The 21,351-nt window shown below is 37.8% G+C and overlaps 3 protein-coding genes across 7 annotated transcripts in view; 1 reads left to right on the top strand and 2 right to left on the bottom strand.

Moving 5' to 3' along the window:
- Positions 1-21,351, top strand: part of LOC147843705 (uncharacterized) — a 999,056-nt gene that overhangs the window by 462,103 nt on the left and 515,602 nt on the right. The gene's annotated exons all lie outside the window — the stretch shown is intronic.
- Positions 1-21,351, bottom strand: part of ralgapb (Ral GTPase activating protein non-catalytic subunit beta) — a 471,588-nt gene that overhangs the window by 258,410 nt on the left and 191,827 nt on the right. The window lies entirely within an intron of this gene.
- The window catches only part of kcnq2b (potassium voltage-gated channel, KQT-like subfamily, member 2b), an 81,950-nt gene continuing 65,446 nt past the window's right edge, over positions 4,848-21,351 (bottom strand). For 2 of the 3 annotated variants that reach the window (XM_087258170.1, XM_087258173.1), the window contains 3 exons: positions 15,354-15,477; positions 10,606-12,587; positions 4,848-10,532 (listed from right to left, as the gene is read on the bottom strand). In XM_087258170.1, coding sequence (XP_087114296.1) covers positions 11,871-12,587; positions 15,354-15,477 — 841 coding nt within the window. In that variant the 3' untranslated portion in view covers positions 4,848-10,532; positions 10,606-11,870. The remainder of the gene's footprint in view (positions 10,533-10,605; positions 12,588-15,353; positions 15,478-21,351) is intronic. The other variant, XM_087258172.1, reaches the window with a different exon arrangement.

Here is a 21,351-nt window from a genome sequence, read left to right as displayed (position 1 = left end):
CATCCAGTTGGAACCGGAAGTTGACATAGGCTGTATAAAAAGGCACATAACCATTTAAAAAAAGTCAGATATAATTAATGTGACTAAACTTTTTCACGTTTAGGTAAGTTAGGATTATCAATGTGTTTCTGTTCTGCTTAATAGCAGAATAATGAGAGAGATATGTGTTGAGAAATTGTTATAACTCTTCTTGAAGGTCAAGTTTACACACAATAAGATTATTCTGCCTCTGGAAAAGCTCAGATGATGATGTCGAGGTTTTGGAAGTTTCTGATTGGCTAATTGACAACATTTGAGTTAATGTGAGGCACAACTGTAGAATAGTGTTGAAGGAAAAGCTCAAACACACTGCTTCCTTGTGTGACAACATGAGAAAATCAACAAGCCAGAATCAACAACAAAGCCAGATTAGCATTAGCTGAATTACACTGGGGAAAGACTCATGTTTGGAGACATGTGCTGTGCTCTGATGGAGCTCAGATTGAACTGTTTGGCCATAATGAGCAGTGTTACATTTGGAGGACAAAGGGGAAAGCGCACAAGCCTAGCAACACCATCCCAACTGTGCAGTATGGGGGCGGCAGCATCATGTTGTGGGGCTGTTTTGCTGCAGGAGGGACTGGTCCACTTCACAGCATAGATGGCATCATGAAGACAGAACATCATGGAGAAATACTGAAGCAACATCTCAAGACATCAGCCAGGACATTACAACTTGGCCACAAATGGATCTTCCAAACACACCATGACCCTAAACACACTGCCAAATGAGTTCAAATGTGCTTTAAGGACAACAGAGTGAATGTTTTGGAGTGGCCATCACAAAGCCCTGATCTCAATTCTATAGAAAATGTGTGGGCAGAGTTGAAAAAGCTGTTTTGTAAGACATTGGTTGATATAAAATAAGAAAGGACAGTACTAGCTGAACATTATGATATACAAAGTTTATTACACATGTGCCCATGAGCTCATGGATTTGAGTGAGTACACGACGGATATGCTACATAATAATCAAAAGCTATATATAGGATGGCATTCAGCGGTTCACAACATGCCGGCAAGCGTTTACTTTTCTTGAAGAAAAATAAAAGACAACAGTGCTCATCATTTGTGGAAACAGCAATAGTGGATTTAATCCGAGAGACTGTCGAGTAAACATGTAAGATGGCATTAATAGGTTGGCTAAAGCATGATATCAGCATCTCTGTGAATGTGTATTGTTTACTAAACACAGACGAGAGAAAGTCAAAGAGACAGATCACACCAAAAATTCAAGATTCTGTCATTAATTACTCACCCTCATGTTGTAATTCATTTTTAGGCTCAAATGAAGTTATTTTTGATGTAATCCGAGAGTGTCTTGTTGGGTTTTGAATGTTTTGTATAGACCCTTGCTGTCTATGGAGAGTCAAAAGCTCTGGGATTTCATCAGAATTATCTTCTGTATCATCTATTTCTGTTTGAAAATGAACGATGGACTTATGGGTTTGGAACGACATGAGGGTAAGAAGTTAATGACTTAATTTTTATTTTTTTGGTGTGGCTTTAAAGCTTTGCAGATGTGTGATGTGTGAGGGCCGTGTAGAAAACTTCCCATTCCCTGAATTCATGCATTCATCAACAACACCAATTCTGTGAAGCGCCAAGCCAAGATCTCATTCTCAAACAAACTAAACTAAACGTTTGGTCCACAATTAATTCATATGGGATCCGTTATTGGAGTAAAAATCAAACAATCAGTGTTGAAAAGACCATCAAGTTTACGCTGGTTAGTGCTGGTCAGGCTTGCATGGTCATTCTGGTGCTATATGATTCTTGCTGGTTAACCTACGGTAATTAAAATCAGAGTGGTTTAGAATTTATGGTAACACTTTACATTTAGGTCACATAAGTTAACACTAAGTAGATAAATAGTGTACAATCACAATTTCAGAAAATCAATCGGGCAATAAATTGACTCGGATTTCTTTCCAGTTAAAGTCGTTGAATTCTCATGCATAACAATAAACTCTGGTCAAAAAACTGCGTTGCTCTGTCTTTCTTTCTTTCATTTTCCTATATCGTAACTTAATAATGACAAAGCAAACCATCACGAAGGAATAAACAGTTTAAACGTATTAACATGTAAATTATACATGAATTTAAGCACTATTAATAACTGTAAATTGTATTAAATGGAATTATGGCTCTTAGATCATGCAAAAATACAAATTCTCTCGTAATTTATTCACCCTTCGATTGACAAAACGTTTTACTCTTTTGTTAAACACAAAGGAAGATATTCTTAAAGTTGGAAACCAGGACCCATCGACTTCACTAGTATTCATTTTCCTGCTATGGAAGTCAATGGCTACAAAATCAACTCTCAAAATTCTTCTAAATATCTTATCTTGTGTGTTAAACAGAAAAAAAAAATCATTCATGTTTGGAACTGATTGAGTAAATGTAAATTTTTTGATGAATTATCCCTTTGATAGTGTGCAATACTTTTTTGGCAGTATTTCATAAAGTTTTATAGTCGTATTGTTTATACAGATATGGCTTTTTGTTGTCAAGTTCATATATATATATATATATATATATATATATATATATATATATATATATATATATATATATATATATATTAGGGATGTAACGGTATCAGAATTTCACGGTACGATAATACCTCGACATGAATGGCACGGTACGATATTTATTGAATAATTTACAGAAAAAACTAAACTAAACTACCTCCCGTTCGCTTCATTCGCCTAAGCAAACTTTTCTCAGAAATATAGTTTTATTGAGTCATGCGCCTACGGTAATATTGAAAAAAATTATTATTGCGGTATGACGGTATTTACAATATTGTTACATCCCTAATATATATATATATATATATATATATATATATATATATATATATATATATATATATATATAATTTATATATATATATATATATATATATATACACACACACACACACACACACACACACACAGTAGAAAGCATATAATTAAACCCAGCAGGCACAAGATGTCTTGATGTCAGACTGACATTGTACCCCTAATGTCGTGAGGACGTTGAATTTGTTTGGAAATGAAAATCGGGTTGACGTCAGAACCGACCGTCAGGCTGACGTCAATGTTCAACCTAATATCAACCAAATCTCAACATCTAATGATGTTACAGCTTGACGTTGTGTTGACGTTACCACTATGACGTCTATCAGATGTTAGACTTTGGTTGTCATACCTGACGAATAAATGTCAGTATTTGATGTCAATATGGTCTCGGCTCGACGTTGGATTTTGGTCACTTTTCAACACAACCTATAAACTACTAACTATTGAAAACCAAACCATAATTTTTTTCAAAACATATATATATATATATATATATATATATATATATATATATATATATATATATATATATATATATATATATATATATATATATATATATATATATGTATATAAATCATGATATGGACTCAAAATACCCTAAAAATAAAATACCCAAAATGCAACGTCCTCATGTCTACCTGACGTCAGACTGACATTGTACCCTAACGTCGTGAGGATGTTGCATTTTGTTTGGAGATTAAAATCGGGTTGACGTCAGAACCCAACGTCAGACTGATGTCAATGTTTAACCTAAAATCAACTAAATCTCAACATCTAATGATGTTACAGCTTGACGTTGTGTGGACGTTACCACTATGACATCTATCAGACGTTGTATTTTGGTTGCTATATCTGACGAATAAATGTCAATATGGTGTCGACTCGACGTTGGATTTTGGTCACTTTCCAACACAACCTAAAATCAACGTCATTTGATGTCATTATTGGACGTCAAAGAAATGTTGTCCACGCTGGCTAGACAGTGAATTATGGTCACTTGACGTCACGACCTAAATCTAACCTTACTGTCTTTTGATATTGTGTGCCGGCTGGGAATCCTTTTGGCTTTCTACTAATAATTTGCTGCTTTTATTGGTGAGGTGGGGTGTAAAAACCAGTAAATACTGATGGATTATGTCTGTTGGTTATTAATAGTTAAAAGTTGATGGTTTATAATTTTTAGTGGTATTTGCAGTGGAAACCAATTAAATAAATGCCTTTTTTAGGGTATTTTGAGTCCACAACATGATACCTTTTAGATTAGTTTGCATTTAAATATATCAAATAAACATCTTAGGGTTCATTTTACTGCACTTTATCTATTTGTATCTATAGAGTGCTTAAATAATGCATCATCAGTCGGCCTTATTGGACTGAAGAATGTAAACAATGCCACAAAACTCGGATAGTTTCCTGATTATTGCTGCTCAAAATGTTTTCGCTCCAATGTTACCTAATTCTTTCTTTGTAGCTCACTGGGGTCAAGATCTGTAACTATTTAAAGTTGGGTAGCTGTAAATCCCCAAAAGTGTGTGCTGCAGGATAAACTTATTAATCATTATCATATTACTGTATGCCATTTATTTTCATTTGGGCTGTACTAATGGGCCAGACAGTAGCCTGCCAAATGTTATAACAAATCAAACAGAAAATAGAGAAAAACTATAATATAGTTCACTAATGTTGACAAATACAACCTTACTGTAAAGTGTTACCAGATTCATTTGAGTCTTGTGGAAAGTCATCCTTATCTCAAACCTGTCTCGCGCTTCAGAATCTGCTTGTGTGTTTGTGTAGATCTATAAATGTGTGAGTCTGTACAGAGAAAACAAAACGACAGCGTTTAGAAATACATTCACAAGCATCTCAGAAACAAAATGACTTTGAGTAAACGTACAGTATACACTGAACAAGAACACAACCGACAGCGTTATAAAAGATACCAAAGGCAAGTTTAGCGAAAGACAGAATATTCTTTGGAAAAACAAAGTGAAACCAAGCAAGGCAGCTGTGACGATATTCAACTCAAATCATCGATGCAGACTGACTGGATTAAATGTGCAGAAATCAGCTCACTCTCACAAACAAGCTCTGTGGAGAAATGACACCCGCTTCCAATGCTATCACTTGATTGAATTGGCGTTATCAGCTGATAGATATGGGCCAGTATGGGCCTACTGGTAGGCTATGAAGGCTGGTATAATCCATCCACATGGTCAATCCAACCCAAGCTCATTCTGAAAACGTAGTCCCACGGACGTTTCTGGAGACAGCGGAATACATCCCGGCAGGTACGTACGGCCGCGTTTATTTTTTTCAAGCGAACGCTAAGGGGTGGTGTGACGATGTTCCCTATCGCGATTGCCAGCCGGCCGACTGCTTACCTCCTTGTGGAGGGCTTCCCCACTGTAACCCGTTTGTCCACTCAGCTCACCGTGTATGTTGGCAGGCTCGAAATCCAGAGAGGAGTTGACCACGGCGATCGGTTTCGAGTCCGGGGAAAAGCGGTTCCAGCAATCAGGTAAGACAAAAACAGTGTTTTTTGTTAATATTAAGTGAACGAGTTTCGTAACAGGGTGAGAACGTGGTAAAATCCGAAAACGCGGTAGAAAAAAAAAAATCAGGGCTTTTATTTTTTTGGACGGCTTTTGTAAATTGTTGCTCGGGTTTAGGGAAGTGAGCGGGCGGGCGGGTCGATCGGTAAAATTGGTTGGGTTCAGGGAAGGAGGAGGGCTGGTTGGCCGATTGGCCGGTCACGCAGTCAATCATCCGGTCAGTCGGACAGCGGCCTCTGGTGGGCTCACGTGAGAACAGCGCGGGCGCAAACCGCACTCACGAGAGGCGCCTGAGATGCGAAAAAGCGCATACCAGCAGCCTCTCGTGGATTTGCAAAAACAAAAACTGCTCCCGTACGTACCCGCCAGGACGTATTCCACGGTCTCCAGAAACGTCCGCGGGACTACGTTTCCACAATGAGCCCGGGTTGGGTTAATCAGCTATAGTAATAGAGAAGACTCCAGATCTAGATCTGTTTTTACAATACTGTGCTGGTTGGGTTTAGGGTTGGAGTAGGGGTAGATGTCAATAAATTTAATAAATTATATAAATAATTCTTGTTAACTTCAGGCCGCAGCCGTATGTGATCTATAGCTGATTAACCATGTGGATGGATGATAATAGCCTTCTGATCCTACCTGTAGGCGCAGAAGGCCGCTACTGTCCCATATCTATCAGCTGATAACGCTCATTCAATCGAGAGATAACATTCGAATCGGCTGGAAATGAAGTGTATGGGGATTTACCACACTGTTCCAACTGTACATTAGGTAAATGATTGCGTGTTGTTTGAATCCGTCAATAAATTCTGCTGCTTTTACTGAATTTTAGGCATTTTCCATTCAAATCACGAAGATAAGGGGCCTCATGTATCAACACTGCGTACGCACAAAAACTTTTCATACGCCAGATTTCACGCTCACGTTTGGATTTACTAACGATGAAATGAACGTGAGAATGTGCGCAGCTCCACGCCAACTTCATGCCTGGCGTATGTGCATTTCTTGTGTGTTTCTTTTATTTCCATTGGCGACTCCTTGAGGCAGTTATGTTAAATTGCACACTACATCTTTGAGCCGTGCAATGGCAGCTGTATGGGACAGGTTCATCCGCATGTCTAGCAGGTATATAAGGTTTCCATACCATGTAGTTGACCAGCCAAACATTAAAGCGCAATTTGCAGCGATCGCCGGTTTTCCCAATGTAATCTGAGCCATCGACTGCACACACATTGCTATGAAGGCGCCAGCAGAAGACGAATTTGCATACGTGAATCACAAACATTTCCATTCTCTAAATGTGCTAATAATATATGATGCACAGATTTATTAATGATTCCTTGTCTTCCTCGTGATGAAGAGTAGGCACAAATCTGATATGTATCGAGAGGAAAAAAAGAAGAACATCTTCATCAGACGCTGGATTCGAACCGAGTCCATGCCCGAATGTGTTAAAACATGTTAACGTGTGTTTTACGAGCTACGCCACTCATGCTGTTGAAGACACAACAAAATTTTTACACCTTTACATCGCACTATTTCTGTTTTAATCCACTCAGTGCGATTTTTGTTATCCGTGTCAGCTAAACTCTCCCCACTCTATTTTTTTCTTTTGTTATTAATTCCTGAGGACAAACTTGCAAATAACACCGTTTTTCTCTGGTCTACCTCCGAAAGCAGCACCTCTAATTCACATTCTGTTCAAAGTTTCTCTTCTTGCTTGCTTTTGCCGTTGCTTTTTCGTTGGGTTTTGCCAAAGTATAGTAATTAGCATATTCATACGGGGGAGGAGTCAGGGAGGGGTTTTGCGCTCATGCACGTGCGCTCAGTTTCACCTTCATTTGAATGTACAAAGAGAATATGCGTGGGATTCGGCGTACGCAGTGTTTCATACATCTGAATTTTTTACTGCGTACGCACATTTACAGCTTTGTTCGTATGCAATGTTTTAGTATGATTTCGCACATGAGGCCCCTGATCCTTAGGTTACAGTACAGTGTGATTTACTAGCAAGTGTGATGTGAAGATTGTGGGTTTGATTCCAAATAAATGCATGAACCATACAGGTCCCACTTTATATTAAGTGCCCTTAATTAATATGTACTTACATAGGAACTAATAGTTTGTTACAATGTACTTATTGTGTAAATACATGTATTTATTGTGTATTTATGCATGATTTAATACCTGTATGTAATTACATCTGTAACTAACTTCTGTAATTACATTTGTAAATACACTGTTGACCATTCCCTACACCTTAACCCACTCTTAAACCTACCCACACCACCAAACCTGTGCATAACCCAACCCCTATCCCAACTCAAGAGCACCACAAGTGTTCTCAAATACATTATGAACACAGTAAGTACATTGCATTTATTTTTTTGATGCAACTACATAGTAGTTAAGGACACTTAATATAAAGTGGGACCTGTATATTTATAGTTAAAAAAAAAACTGATTCAATTGAGTGGTGTAAAAAGTGTGAGCACTAACCCCGGTCTCCTCAATGTATCCAGCACAAGCAGCAGATTAAATAATCAGCATTAAAGGGAGTGTTTGAGGAAAGACTGTGAACACAAGCGATGTGGAAGACGGATGATATAAACTAACTGTAATCCTCTTTGGAGACGGGCAGTCTGCCTGTGTGAAGTGCTCACTCCTACACAAAATATCCACTCAACTCGCGATACAAGCGCTTTTGTTCGTTACGGTTTCAAGCAATGAAATTAACAATAAAAGGCAACAGAGCGTTAATGACATCAGAACAAGGCGAAACGACATGATGCATTTCCCATGTGCTCTCAGTCAATTAGTGCATTCAGAAGAGTAGATTTCCCTGTTTCACCAGTGAGTTCACACATTCAACTAACTAACTAACTAACTAACTAACTAACTAACTAACTAACTAACTAACTAACTAACTAACTAACTAACTAACTAACTAACTAACAAGGGGAACTAAGTACAACTTCATACTCCGTCTGGCTCTTATGGCTATATCATAACATGGGATAATCATATTGATGTTGAATGGCGGTGAAGTGGACGTCTTACATTATTAAATACATTTGTTGTTACAGAAATAGTTTATGTACATTGTATTTAAGAAATTGCTTTGGACGGTTTAGTGTCTTTAAGAAAAGAAACAAATATTGGCAAAAAATAGGCTTTTCGTTACCACTTTTTGAAGAAGCTGTATGAAATTAACTTTCTGAATATACATTCTTTCTAAATATTCCTAATTTACTGACATGCAAATTATTGATTTAGGGAGTATTAAAAATTGTAAACTTGAGAGGAGGTGATGTTTTATATTTCGTACGTACTTGAGGTGAATTTGTTAACCATGGTGTCAATTAAGGGAATACTGTGATGGACATTAAGTGACCTGCTTTAAATTCAAATTCACAAGCTGTCGTGAAGTACATTCACAAGCAAAACATGGACCACATGAAACAACAAAGACACTTTTAAAAGGGATCGTTCACACCGTAATCTCCTATTATTTGGCCTTCATGCCATTTATAAGCAAATAAATATTACATTTTAAAACCTTGATGTCGAATATGTTGAATATGACTTTTTCTTAGCACTTTCACATTATTTTTATGGTGATTTATGTAAGTTTGCATGAGTCGGTTACACTCCCTTTTATTAAACTAGCTCAAACTGTAAAAAATTGCACTTTTACAAAGTAGCACAAGGTTATGGGTTCGATTCCCAGGAAATGCACAAATCATGTGCCAAATGCATGAATGTAAATGCACCTTTAGGAAATTTTTTGGTGCTGTGTATAGTTTTGCATGAGTCAGTTAAACTACTGTAGCTTTTTATGAACTAGTTAAAACTGTAGGACATTGCACTTATAGTGTAACACAAGGTCTTGGGTTCAATTCCCAGTCAATGCACAAATTAATACATGCATCTAACAAATGCATAAATATACATTTATTATATTTCTAAGGTATGAATCAGTCAAATGAGCTTTTTTAAACTTACTGCTCAAATAATAGAGCACTATTTACCACACAAGGTCATGGGTTCGATTCAAATGCACAAAACTTACACACCATCATCATCTGCCAAATGCATGAATGTAAATGCACAGTTAGGCTATTCTTATGGTGTTGTGTATAGTTTTGCATGAGTCAGTGAAACTACTGTAGCTTTTTATTAATAGCTCAAAAAATAGGGCATTGCAGTTGTAGCACAAGGTCATAGATTCGATTCCCAGGGATAGCAATGATATTTATCTAAAACATTTGACAAATGCAGAACTATAAATACTACTTTATGATATTTTTGGGTGCTTTGTATACTTTTTCATGAGTAAGTAAAACTACCGGTGCTATTTTATGAACTAGTTAAAACAGTAGGACATTGCACTGATAGTGCATCACAAGTTCATGGGTTCGATTCCCAGTCAATGCACAAATTATTAAAAGCATCTGACAAATACATAAATATGCATTTCTTTTTTTTATGGAATGAATCAGTCAAATTAGCTTTTGTAAAACTAACTGCTCAAATAATAGAGCACTATTTACCACACACGGTCATGGGTTCGATTCCCAGGAAATGCACAGAACTGACACACCATCATTTGCCAAATATTTGAATGTAAATGCACCTATATGATATTTTATGGTGCTGAGTATAATTTTTCATGAGTCAGTTAAAGTACTGTAGCTTTTTATAAACTAGCTCAAATAAAAGGACACTGCAGTTGTAGCACAAGGTCATGGGTTCGATTCCCAGGGATACCAATGAATTTTATCTAAGATAAAAACATCTGACAAATGCAGAACTGTAAATGTATCTTTATGACATCTGTATAGTGCTCTGTATAGTCTTGCATGAGTCTGTAAAACTGCAGTAGCTTTTTATGAACTAATTAAAACATTGGAACATTGCACTAAGAATGTAACACAAGGTCATAGGTTCGATTCCCAGTCAATGCACAAATTAATAAACATTAATCAAAAATCTGACAAATGAACAAATGTATAGTTATGATATTTCTAAGGTTTTGAATCAGTCAAATTAGCTTTTTAAAAATATATAAAATAAAAATGATCTCAAATAATAAAGCACTGTATTCACCACACAAGCTCATGGGTTCGATTCCCAGGAAATGCACGAATTTACACATCGTCATCTGCCAAATTCATGAACATAGATGCACCTTTAGGATATTTTATGGTGCTGTGTATAGTTCTGCATGAGTCAGGCAAACTACTGTACCTTTTATAAAAAAGCACAAATAAAAGGACATTGCACTTTTAGCACAAGGTCATGGGTTCGATTCCCAGGAATCAAAATGAAATTTATCCAAGATAAAAACATGTGACAAATGCAGAACTGCCCATTTATTATATTGTTATGTAGTTTTGTATGAGTCAGTTAATTTAGCTTTTTAAAAACCAGTTCAAATAGCAAAGCACTGTATTCACGCAAGGTCATGGGTTCGATTCTCAGGAAATGCACAAATTTAGACATCATCATCTGCCAAATTCATGAACATAAATGCACCTTTAGGACATTGTTATGATGCTTTTGTTTAGTTTTAAATGAGTCAGTTAAACTATCGTAGCTTTTTATAAGCTTGCTCAAATAATAGGACATTGCACTTAGCACATGACACGAGATCATGGGTTCGATTCCCAGGAAATTGAATGAAATTTATCTAAGAGACATAAAGGGATCTGACAAATGCATAACTATAAATGCACCTTTAGGATAGTTTTGGTGCTTTTGTGTAGTTTTGTATGAGTCAGTTCATTTAGCTTTTCATACACCAGCTCATACTGTAGTATATTACTAGTAACACAAGAGTTCGACTCCCACGGAATGTAATAATCAAAGAGAGTAAAAGCAGCTGACAAATAACTGTTAATGCACCTTTATGATTTTGTTTGTGTAGTTTTGGTCCTCTTGATAGATGCTATAATCTGTCTAGTTATTCTAATATTTTGTGCACAAGAAGGACATAAGTGGTTTTGAATGACATAAAAGTAAGTATAGTTTAAGTGTTATTTTGTGTGAGCGATCCCTTTAACCAGCCAGACGCAAACATTAACAATGTGTAAATCCATAAGAGTGAACGTGTACTTAAAGACGAAATGCACCACATACGAAGCTTTCCATTGTCTCTCGTCTGTCCTCACATTAGCATCAATCCTTCACAGCCATCAGGCGTCCACCAAACTGACGAATAATCAACTCCTCGACTCCCAGAAGTCATTTCTGGCGCTTCTGAGATCACATACTTCTTCATACTCCGTCATCTTCTTCATACTCGCCTTCTCCCACTCTGCTCATGGAGCTGCGCTTTCCTAAACACAGCAGCTTCCGTATTTTGAAGCTTGATTCCAGCAGCTGGTTGAATCCCATTTCTCATTCATCTCTCCTCGTTTTACTTGTTGCCAGTCCAGCCTCTGTCTGCATATGCACCATCACCGGTGGCCGAATGAGGCGAAGGAGCGCACAAGTCAGAATCCGTGTCCGATTCACCCTCTGCAATGTACGGCCGGACTTTAGTGCACCGCGACACACCACTAAAGTAGGCGTTGTTCAGAAAGTCCAGGTTTTCTTTAGACTGTGAGATGCTGAATCCGCTGAAGGAGCGCTCCAGCTCCTCGTGGTCTACCGAGGGGATGGAGATAGACGTGTCGCTTTCAGCTCCGGCTTGCGCTTGGGAAGCTGGACGTACGTCTTCAGCCGGTGTCCCACGGGAATGATGATGTCCGCGGGAGCCTCCGCTGTGGCCTCCAGACGAGCGCTCGTTGGCTGGTGGTGGAGGGATGCGCACTAGTGAGGGGTCACCCATTGGAGATGAACCCTGGCCGGCCTCGGGCGCTGTTTGGGGGTGCCAGGAGGTGGAGGGCGGGCAGTGGTGGTTGACGCAGGTGGAAGGCGGAGGGTCGAAGTTCTTCTGGCCGGCGGAGCTGTTGGAGCGGATGATTTTGGTGATGGAGCCGCTTTTCACCATGTGCTCCACCGGACTGTGGTATGGAGGCGCCGGGTCGGGCTCCTTAGAGGCGAAGTACGCGTCCGTCTCAGACTGCGGGATGCCCATACGCTGGATGTAGATGTTCACCAGGAAATCCAGCTTCCTTTCCATTGACATGACCTAAAAACAGAGGAGAATAGCAAATTCTCACAACACATGCAAATACAGAACAACAGAAATGATTGCGCTCTGTGCTCTAGACTGGTTCCTTTAGACTGCTTTAGTGCTCTAGGCTAGTTTTAACAGCAGAGGGAGCTCTAGACTAGTTTTAATAGCAGACGGCGCTCTAGACTAGTTTTTAACAGCAAATGGCGCTCTAGACTAGTTTTAACAACAGAGGGTGCTCTAGACTGGTTTTATCAGCAGACACCGAGCTAGACTAGTTTTCACAGCAGACGATGCTCTAGGCTAGTTTTAACAACAGACAGTGCTCTAGACTAGTTTTTAACAGCAGATGGCGCTATAGACTAGTTTTAACAGCAGATGGTGCTCTAGGCTGGTTTTAACAACATACGGCGCTCTAGACTAGTTTTAACAGCAGATGACGCTCTAGACTAGTTTTAACAACAGGGGGCGCTCTAGACTAGTTTTAACAGCAGACGGTGCTCTAGACTAGTTTTAACAGCAGACGGTGCTCTAGACTAGTTTTAACAGCAGATGGTGCTCTAGACTAGTTTTAACAGCAGATGGTGCTCTAGGCTAGTTTTAACAGCAGAGAGTGCTCTAGACTAGTTTTAACAGCAGAGGGTGCTCTAGACTAGTTTTAACAGCAGAGGGCACTCTAGACTAGTTTTAACAGCAGATGGTGCTCTAGGCTAGTTTTAACAGCAGAGGGTGCTCTAGACTAGTTTTAACAGCAGAGGGCACTCTAGACTAGTTTTAACAGCAGATGGTGCTCTAGGCTGGGTTTTAACAGCAGACAGCGCTCTAGATTAGTTTTAACAGCAGAGGGCGCACTAGACTAGTTTTAACATCAGAGGGCGCACTAGACTAGTTTTAACAGCAGAGGGCGCTCTAGACTAGTTTTAATAGCAGATGCTGCTCTAAGCTGGGTTTTAACAGCAGACGGCGCTTTAGACTAGTTTTAACAGCAGAGGGCGCACTAGACTAGTTTTAACAGCAGAGGGCACACTAGACTAGTTTTAACAGCAGATGGTGCTCTAGGCTGGGTTTTAACAGCAGAGGGTGCTCTAGACTAGTTTTAACAGCAGATGGCGCTCTAGACTAGTTTTAACAGCAGAGGGTGCTCTAGACTAGTTTTAACAGCAGATGGTGCTCTAGGCTGGGTTTTAACAGCAGAGGGTGCTCTAGACTAGTTTTAACAGCAGATGGCGCTCTAGACTAGTTTTAACAGCAGAGGGTGCTCTAGACTAGTTTTAACAGCAGATGGTGCTCTAGGCTTGGTTTTAACAGCAGAGGGTGCTCTAGACTAGTTTTAACAACAGAGGGCGCACTAGACTAGTTTTAATAGCAGAGGGCGCTCTAGACTAGTTTAACAGCAGATGGCACTCTAGGCTAGTTATTAGCAGTAGATGATGCTCTAGACTAGTTTTTAACATTAGACGGTGCTCTAGACTAGTTTTTAACAGCAGATGGCGCTCTAGGCTAGTTTTAACAGCAGATGGCGATCTAGACTAGTTTTAACAGCAGAGGGCGCACTAGACTAGTTTTAATAGCAGAGGGCGCTCTAGACTAGTTTTATCAGCAGAGGGCGCACTAGACTAGTTTTAACAGCAGATGGTGCTCTAGACTAGTTTTAACAGCAGAGGGCGCTCTAGGCTAGTTATTAGCAGTAGATGATGCTCTAGACTAGTTTTTAACAGCAGATGGTGCTCTAGACTAGTTTTTAACAGCAGATGGCGCTCTAGGCTAGTTATAAGCAGTAGATGACGCTCTAGACTAGTTTTTAACAGCAGATGGTGCTCTAGACTAATTTTAAACAACAGATGACATTATAAGCTGCTTTTTAATAGTAGATTGCATTCTAGAACAGTTTTTACCACCAGACAGTGCTCTAGACTAGTTTGTTAACAGCAGAGGGTGCTCTAGACTAGTTTGTTAACAGCAGAGGGTGCTCTAGACAGTTTTTAAACAGCATATGGGTCTTTAGACTAGTTTTTATTAGCAGACGGCTCTAGACTAGTTTTAACAGAAAATGGTGCTCTAGACTTTTTTTAACAGCAGATGGCGCTCTATATTAGTTTTTATTAGCAGATGGGGCTCTAGACTAGTTTTTATTTGCAGATGGGGCTCTAGGCTAGTTTTAACAGCAGATGGCGCTCTAAGCTAGTTATTAGCAGGATATGGCGCTCTAAGCTAGTTTGTAACAGCAGATGGCGCTCTAAGCTAGTTTGTAACAGCAGATGGCGCTCTAGGCTAGTTCCTAGCAGCATATGGCGCTCTAAGCTAGTTTGTAACAGCAGATGGCGCTCTAGGCTAGTTACTAGCAGCATATGGCGCTCTAAGCTAGTTTGTAACAGCAGATGGCGCTCTAGGCTAGTTATTAGCAGCAGACGGCGCTCTAAGCATAGTTTTAACAGCAGATGGCGCTCTAGGCTTATTTTAACAGCAGACGGCGCTCTAGGCTTATTTTAACAGCAGACGGCGCTCTAGGCTAGTTTTAACAGCAGACGGTGCTCTAGGCTAGTTTTAACAGCAGACGGTGCTCTAGGCTAGGCTTTTAAACCCTACACTTAGATGCTGACAAGAAAGAGTGATTGTGTGTTTGAATAAGTAATGAAAGTTGGCTTTTGTCACAAAATTACTATAAACATCTTGTAATCTGCTTAAACTTTGAATTAAATCTTTAATTATTATTATGTTGGGTTTAAGTGTTATGCGTATGAGCTTTTCTCCACAGCTCTTTGCCATTTGTATGTCTCTCACCTGTTTCTCCACTTTCCCGAGTCGTCCCATCATGCTGGGATCCTCTGGCAGTTCTCCATCCGTGGTTCCTTTAGGACGGTCCTTGTCTGTAATTGGAGCCCCTCGACCGACAATCTGATCCACTCTAACAGTGAATTAAAGACACAAACATGTAAAGCAAACACATCAGATGCATCTGTGTTTTTGCTCAAGTCTGTTTCAGCAGAAAATATGGCTATCATTGTGCATTAAACATGGACAAACACGCCATTTCTTATCCTAGGTACAATCCTTTTTTTGTTTTGTATTTTACAGTTGCAAATAATGAATATATTTTAGTGCTGGGAAAGATTAATCATGATTATTCACATCTAAAACAACAGTTTGTTTTGACATAACATACATGTGTGTATTTAAAGTGTATTTAAATGTATTTAAATACACTAACCGGCCACTATATTAGGTACACCTGCACAACTGCTTATTAACGCAAACTTCAAATCAGCCAATCACATGGCAGCAACTCAATGTATTTAGGCAAAACGATCTGCTGCAGTTCAAAGCAAGCTTCAGAATGGGGGGGGGGGGGGGGGGGGGAATTTAAGTGACTTTGAATGTGGCATGGTTGTCATACCTGCCAGTTTTTCCTAGGAGTCGCCTGTATTTCAGACCCATCTCACCCTCCTGTTTTGTTATTTCTGCCGGAAAACTCCTGTAATTTCACCTACTCCCTCCGCCATCCTATCTCTGACAAATGTTGGCAGGTATGATGGTTGTTGGTGCCAGATGGGCTGGTCTGAGTATTTCAGAAACTTCTGATCTACTGGGATTTTCACGCACAATCATCTTTTACAAAAGGCAAAAGGGGGTCCAACCTGGTACTAGTAAGGTGTACCTAATAAAGTGGCCAGTGAGTGTATATATACACATGATACACGAAAATATAGAAACAAAGCTCCACATAGATAATTAAATGTATATGTAATTTGTTTCATAGATATATATTTAATATCTAAACATAAATAAACATTTTCTCAAATATATGCATGCATGTGTGTATTTATATGCACAAAATAAATATCCACAGCATACACACATATTTTTTATGTCAAAACAAACTTTAATTTTGAAGCAATTAATTAATCTTTGCCCAGCACTAAAATATTTTAAATAATTGATTGAGTTTTGTTAAGAATTGCATTAAACTGTTTTCATTGCATGTTTATTAAATGACATCTTGCCACCAAAAGTTACTATAATAACCATGTCTTTTTTTCTTAAAGGGACAGTTCACCCAAAAATGAACATGTCCTCACACTTAAGTGGCTGCAAAGTTTAATGAGTTTCTTTCTTCTGTTGAACACAAAACAAGAAAAAGCAGTCATTGACATCCATGGTAAAATCAAAAATACTATGGAAGTCAATGGCTGTCTTATTTTTAATTCAACAGAAGAAAGAAATGGAGAATAAGTAAACGATGGCAGAGTTTAATTTTTGGGTGAACTGTCCCTTTAAAGCAGAAAGTATTTTACGTGTGCAATAACTGAATGCATGCAGGAGGAGGGGTATGGTAATGAGTGGGTGTGTCCACACGCAGACGGACAGAGGTGATTGGACAGAAAGAGTCAGGCCCTCCAGTCGGACGGTTTCTGTTGAGATTTTGCCAGTTTTGAACAATGTGTCAATGTGAAATGATCATCCTCAGCTGCAAATCGCAGTCAAATGCAGTAATGAGCATCGGTTTGACACATTATCCAAAGGTCCGGATGAAGGTCTACACTAGCAGGACTGCGTCTGATTTTAGACACTCGTCTACATATGGATATCACTGAAGCATCAGATGTGTTTAATCATTATATCACATCTAATTTGCTCCTTAATAAGAACCTCTGCATGTGCTCAGCAGAGCCGGTGTGAAGATTAGTTACACCACAGAATATGAACACAAAATAGGCTCATGCTGTATTTTTTCCCCTCACAATTCGGATCTGGAAAACAAAAATCTGATTTCAGCGATAACAAACTGTTATTACATTTTATTACTTATATAATATATGAATGTATAAATACAATTATGGATTCTTGGAATTAAAAAAAAAAAGATTTAAAGTCTTAAACAACAAGAAGGAGGTAACACTTTACAATAAGGTTCATTAGTTAATGCATTTACTAACATGAGCTAATCATGAACAACACATGTGCAGCATTTATTAATCATAATTGAACATTTACTGATGCATTGTTAACATCCAAGTGCATGCTTGTTAACATTAGTTAATGCACCATGAGTTAACATGAACTAACAATGAACTACTGTATTTTCATTAACTAATGTTAACTAACATGAACAAATACAGTAGTAAATGCATTGTTCATTGTTTGTTTATCTTAGTAAATGCATTAATTAACATTAACTAATGAACCTTACTGTAAAGTGTGACCAAGAAGAATTATATGATAACATTGTGAGATGTAATATTTACAATTTTTTGAAAACTTCACAATTATATGACAAATGCAAAATTCTGAAAATGAAGTTACACTTGTGAGATGTAAACTGGACATTTTAGAAAGCCAGAATTATAACATATAAGCAGGGTCAGACGGAATCTGCGGACGTTTTTTGCTATTTCTGCAGAGAATTTTGGTAAAAATCTGCAGATTTCTGCGGAATTATTTTGGGAGTATCCAGCGGAGTATCATAACTTACACTTTAATATACTAAATAAAAAGTAATAAATTACTGAATAAAAACTGAATAAATTCCTATTTACACATTTACTCAAGTAAATAAACAGAATTTATAATGGGCTAAAAAACTGCAGAAATCTGCGGAATTCTGTGGAAAATCTGCGGAATTCTGCGCTCGCAGATTCCGTGTGGGCCTACATATAAGCTAAATAATTAGATGATGAAAAGTCTGAATTGCGAGACCTAAACTACAAAATAAGTCAAAACGGCAAACTCTGTTATACATTTCGAATTAGTTCAGATTAAGAGAAGTTAATTTGAAGAACAATTGAATTGAGACAAACTTCGTCAGAATTGTAAGTTAATACAATGTTTAAAATAAGCTAGTAAACTTATTTTTAATTGAAAAAGTCAGAATTACAAAACATAAAATCTAAATGTTAAGAAAAAAGGTTTAAAGTGAATTGCAAGGCCTAAAGTTAAAAATTGAGAGACGTGAACTTTAAATGTGAAATTGTTACAAATAAGCCAGAATGTCAAACTTAAGATTTTTATAAGATTTGTTCAAATAAAGAAAATTAAGAAAAAAAAGACAAACTTCAAGTCACCATTGTAAGATGTAAACTACATTTTTTAAAAATGAAAAAGTCAGAATAACAAAATGCATCCCAAAATGTTAAGAAAAAAAAAAGAATCTAAAGTGATTTTAGAGGCCTAAATTAAAACATTCTAGTGAGAATTAAGAGATGTGGACTTGTAAATTATTACAAATAAGTACAAATGGCAAACTTAAGATTTTTATACACTTAGAATTTGTTCAAATTAAGAGAAATTAAGAAAAAAATTACAAAGTCAAACTTTAGGTCAGAAATATAAGTTTTAAACTTTTTTTTTTATAAAAAGTCAAAATGTTAGATATTGAAGCATATGAAGTATTTAAAGTTAGATTAAAATTAGGGTTATTTAGTACTTATTCATTCATTCATTTTCCTTCAGCTTAGTCCTCTTATTAATCAGGGGTCGCCACAGTGGAATGAACTGCCAATAATTTCAGCATATGTTTTACACACCCATACACACACACTCATACACTACGGGCAATTTAGTTTAATCAATTCCCACATAGTGCATGTGTTTGGACTGTGGGGGAAACCAGAGCACCTGGAGGAAACTCACGCCAACAAGGAGAGAACATGCAAACTCTAAACAGAAATGCCACCTGACCCATGGACCTTCTTGCTGTGAGCCCACAGTGCTAAGCACTGGGCCACCATGTTGCCAAATTGACGTTAAACTGTTATAAATAAGTCAGAACAGCAAACTTACTATTTTAATACAAAAAAAGTCAGAATTGGAAGGTTAACTTAAAATATTTAATAAAAATCTGATTTACAAAATGCAAACACAAAATGAAAAAAAGAGTTAGAATTGTGAGAGGTAATTTTTAATAAGTGAGTAAACCCTCTGACCTGTGAAATAAACAGCAATCAATGTTTTTATTCTGTGGTGAAATCTAGCCTCGATATGTTTGAGGCAAGCCCTGCTGATTCTCTATTCAGAGATATAGCTGCGCGTACAAAATAAAAGGAAATCCTTTTAAAACGTGTGCATGGTTTGGCATGCCTGAAATAAAGCCATGCCGACATGCAGAACGTAAAGAAAGCTCCATCTCCATCATCATCATCTGCTGCTTCTCGCTGCCGCGACTCTGCATTTCCAAACAGCGGTGCAGGCAAACTACTCCAGTTGTACTTCAGCTACATGACCAGTAACTAATGGGACGTCTGCTTTACTCCTGATCATTCAGTCGCCACAAACCACAGCCGGCAGATCATTTAGACTTATAGTTTATTTGATCAGTTTGTGGAAACCGATGACCTTCAGTTTCAGAGCTGGGCAGGTGACTTATAAATTGTTTTAATTTGCACTGATTGCATGACAAAATTTGTAGGCAGCAATTCTCGTCGCTAACAGAATCAAACTACTTTTGGATTACATTTAGATTACTCATAACGTCAAAATTATTTGGTGCCACATATATTGAAGTAGAATAAACTTGTGGTATTTTTATACATGTAGAATATTTAAAATGATTCCAATTCAGAGACTTAAGCTCAAAGTTTTTATTAACAAGTCAGAATTGAAAAAAATAACTCAATAATAATAAAAAAAAAGTTAACTTAATTGCGTGATAAGATTAATACAGTTGCTTACAATAACAGAATCGGACTTCTTTTGGAGTACATTTAGGATACTCATACACTACCACCAATTTAGTTGATCAATTCCCCTAAAGTGTATGTGTTTGGACTGTGGAGCACCCGGAGGAAACCCACGCCAACACGGGGAGAACATGCAAACTCCACACAGAAACAGCAACTGGCCCAGCCGGGACTCGAACCAGTGACTTTATTGCTGTGAGGCCACAGTGCTTCACCCGACATTAAAACTGTAATTTGTAAACATAAAATGTTTATCAAAGCGTCAGAATTACAATATTTAAACTCAAAATTTTAAGAAAATAATTGCGTGATAAAATTTGTAGTCAGTAATATAATCTCTTAGATTTCGATAACATAACCGGACTACTTTTGGATTACATTTACATTACTTTTAATGTCAAAACTAATTTTGTACATTTTAATTTTTAATACATTTAGAACAAATTTGAATAACAAATTTAATTTAAAAAAGTCAAAACTGAAAAATGTAACATTTTTAAAATTAGGTTAAAATTTGTAAGCTGCAAACATAAAATGTTTATTAAAATGTCAGAATTACAAAATGTAAACTCAGAAATTTAAGGAAAAATATCTGAAATGTAAAAAAACTGTTTAGTTTATAATCGTTTACTGATTGCAAATTGTGTGACAAAATTTGTAGTCAGTAATATAGTCGCTTATTATAAAAACATAATCCGACTACTTTTGGATTACATTTAGATTACTTTAAATTTCAAAATTAATTAGGTGGCAGATATATTGAGGACACTTTCCTTGATGAGCCGACAACTTATCCAGCACGTTTTACGCAGCGGATGCCCTTCCAGCCACAACCCATCACTGGAAAACACCCATACACTCCCATTCACACACATACACTACAGACAATTTAGCCTATCCAATTCCATTATAGCGCATGTGTTTGGACTGTGGGGGAAACCGGAGCACCCAGAGGAAACCCACGCCAACATGGGGAGAACATGCAAACTCTTCACACAAACGCCAACTGACCCAGCCGGGGCTCGAACCAGTGACCTTCTTGCTGTGAGGCGACAGTGCTATCCACTGCGCCACCGCACTGCCACCCCACAGTTGAAAGATAATCA

The sequence above is a fragment of the Danio rerio genome, chromosome 6 (assembly GCF_052040795.2).
Source record: "Danio rerio strain M-AB ecotype USA chromosome 6, GRCz13ab, whole genome shotgun sequence".
Classification (NCBI taxonomy): domain Eukaryota; kingdom Metazoa; phylum Chordata; class Actinopteri; order Cypriniformes; family Danionidae; genus Danio; species Danio rerio.
The sequence above is the reverse complement of the archived record's forward strand: the minus strand, read 5'-3'. Positions and strand labels throughout refer to the sequence as shown.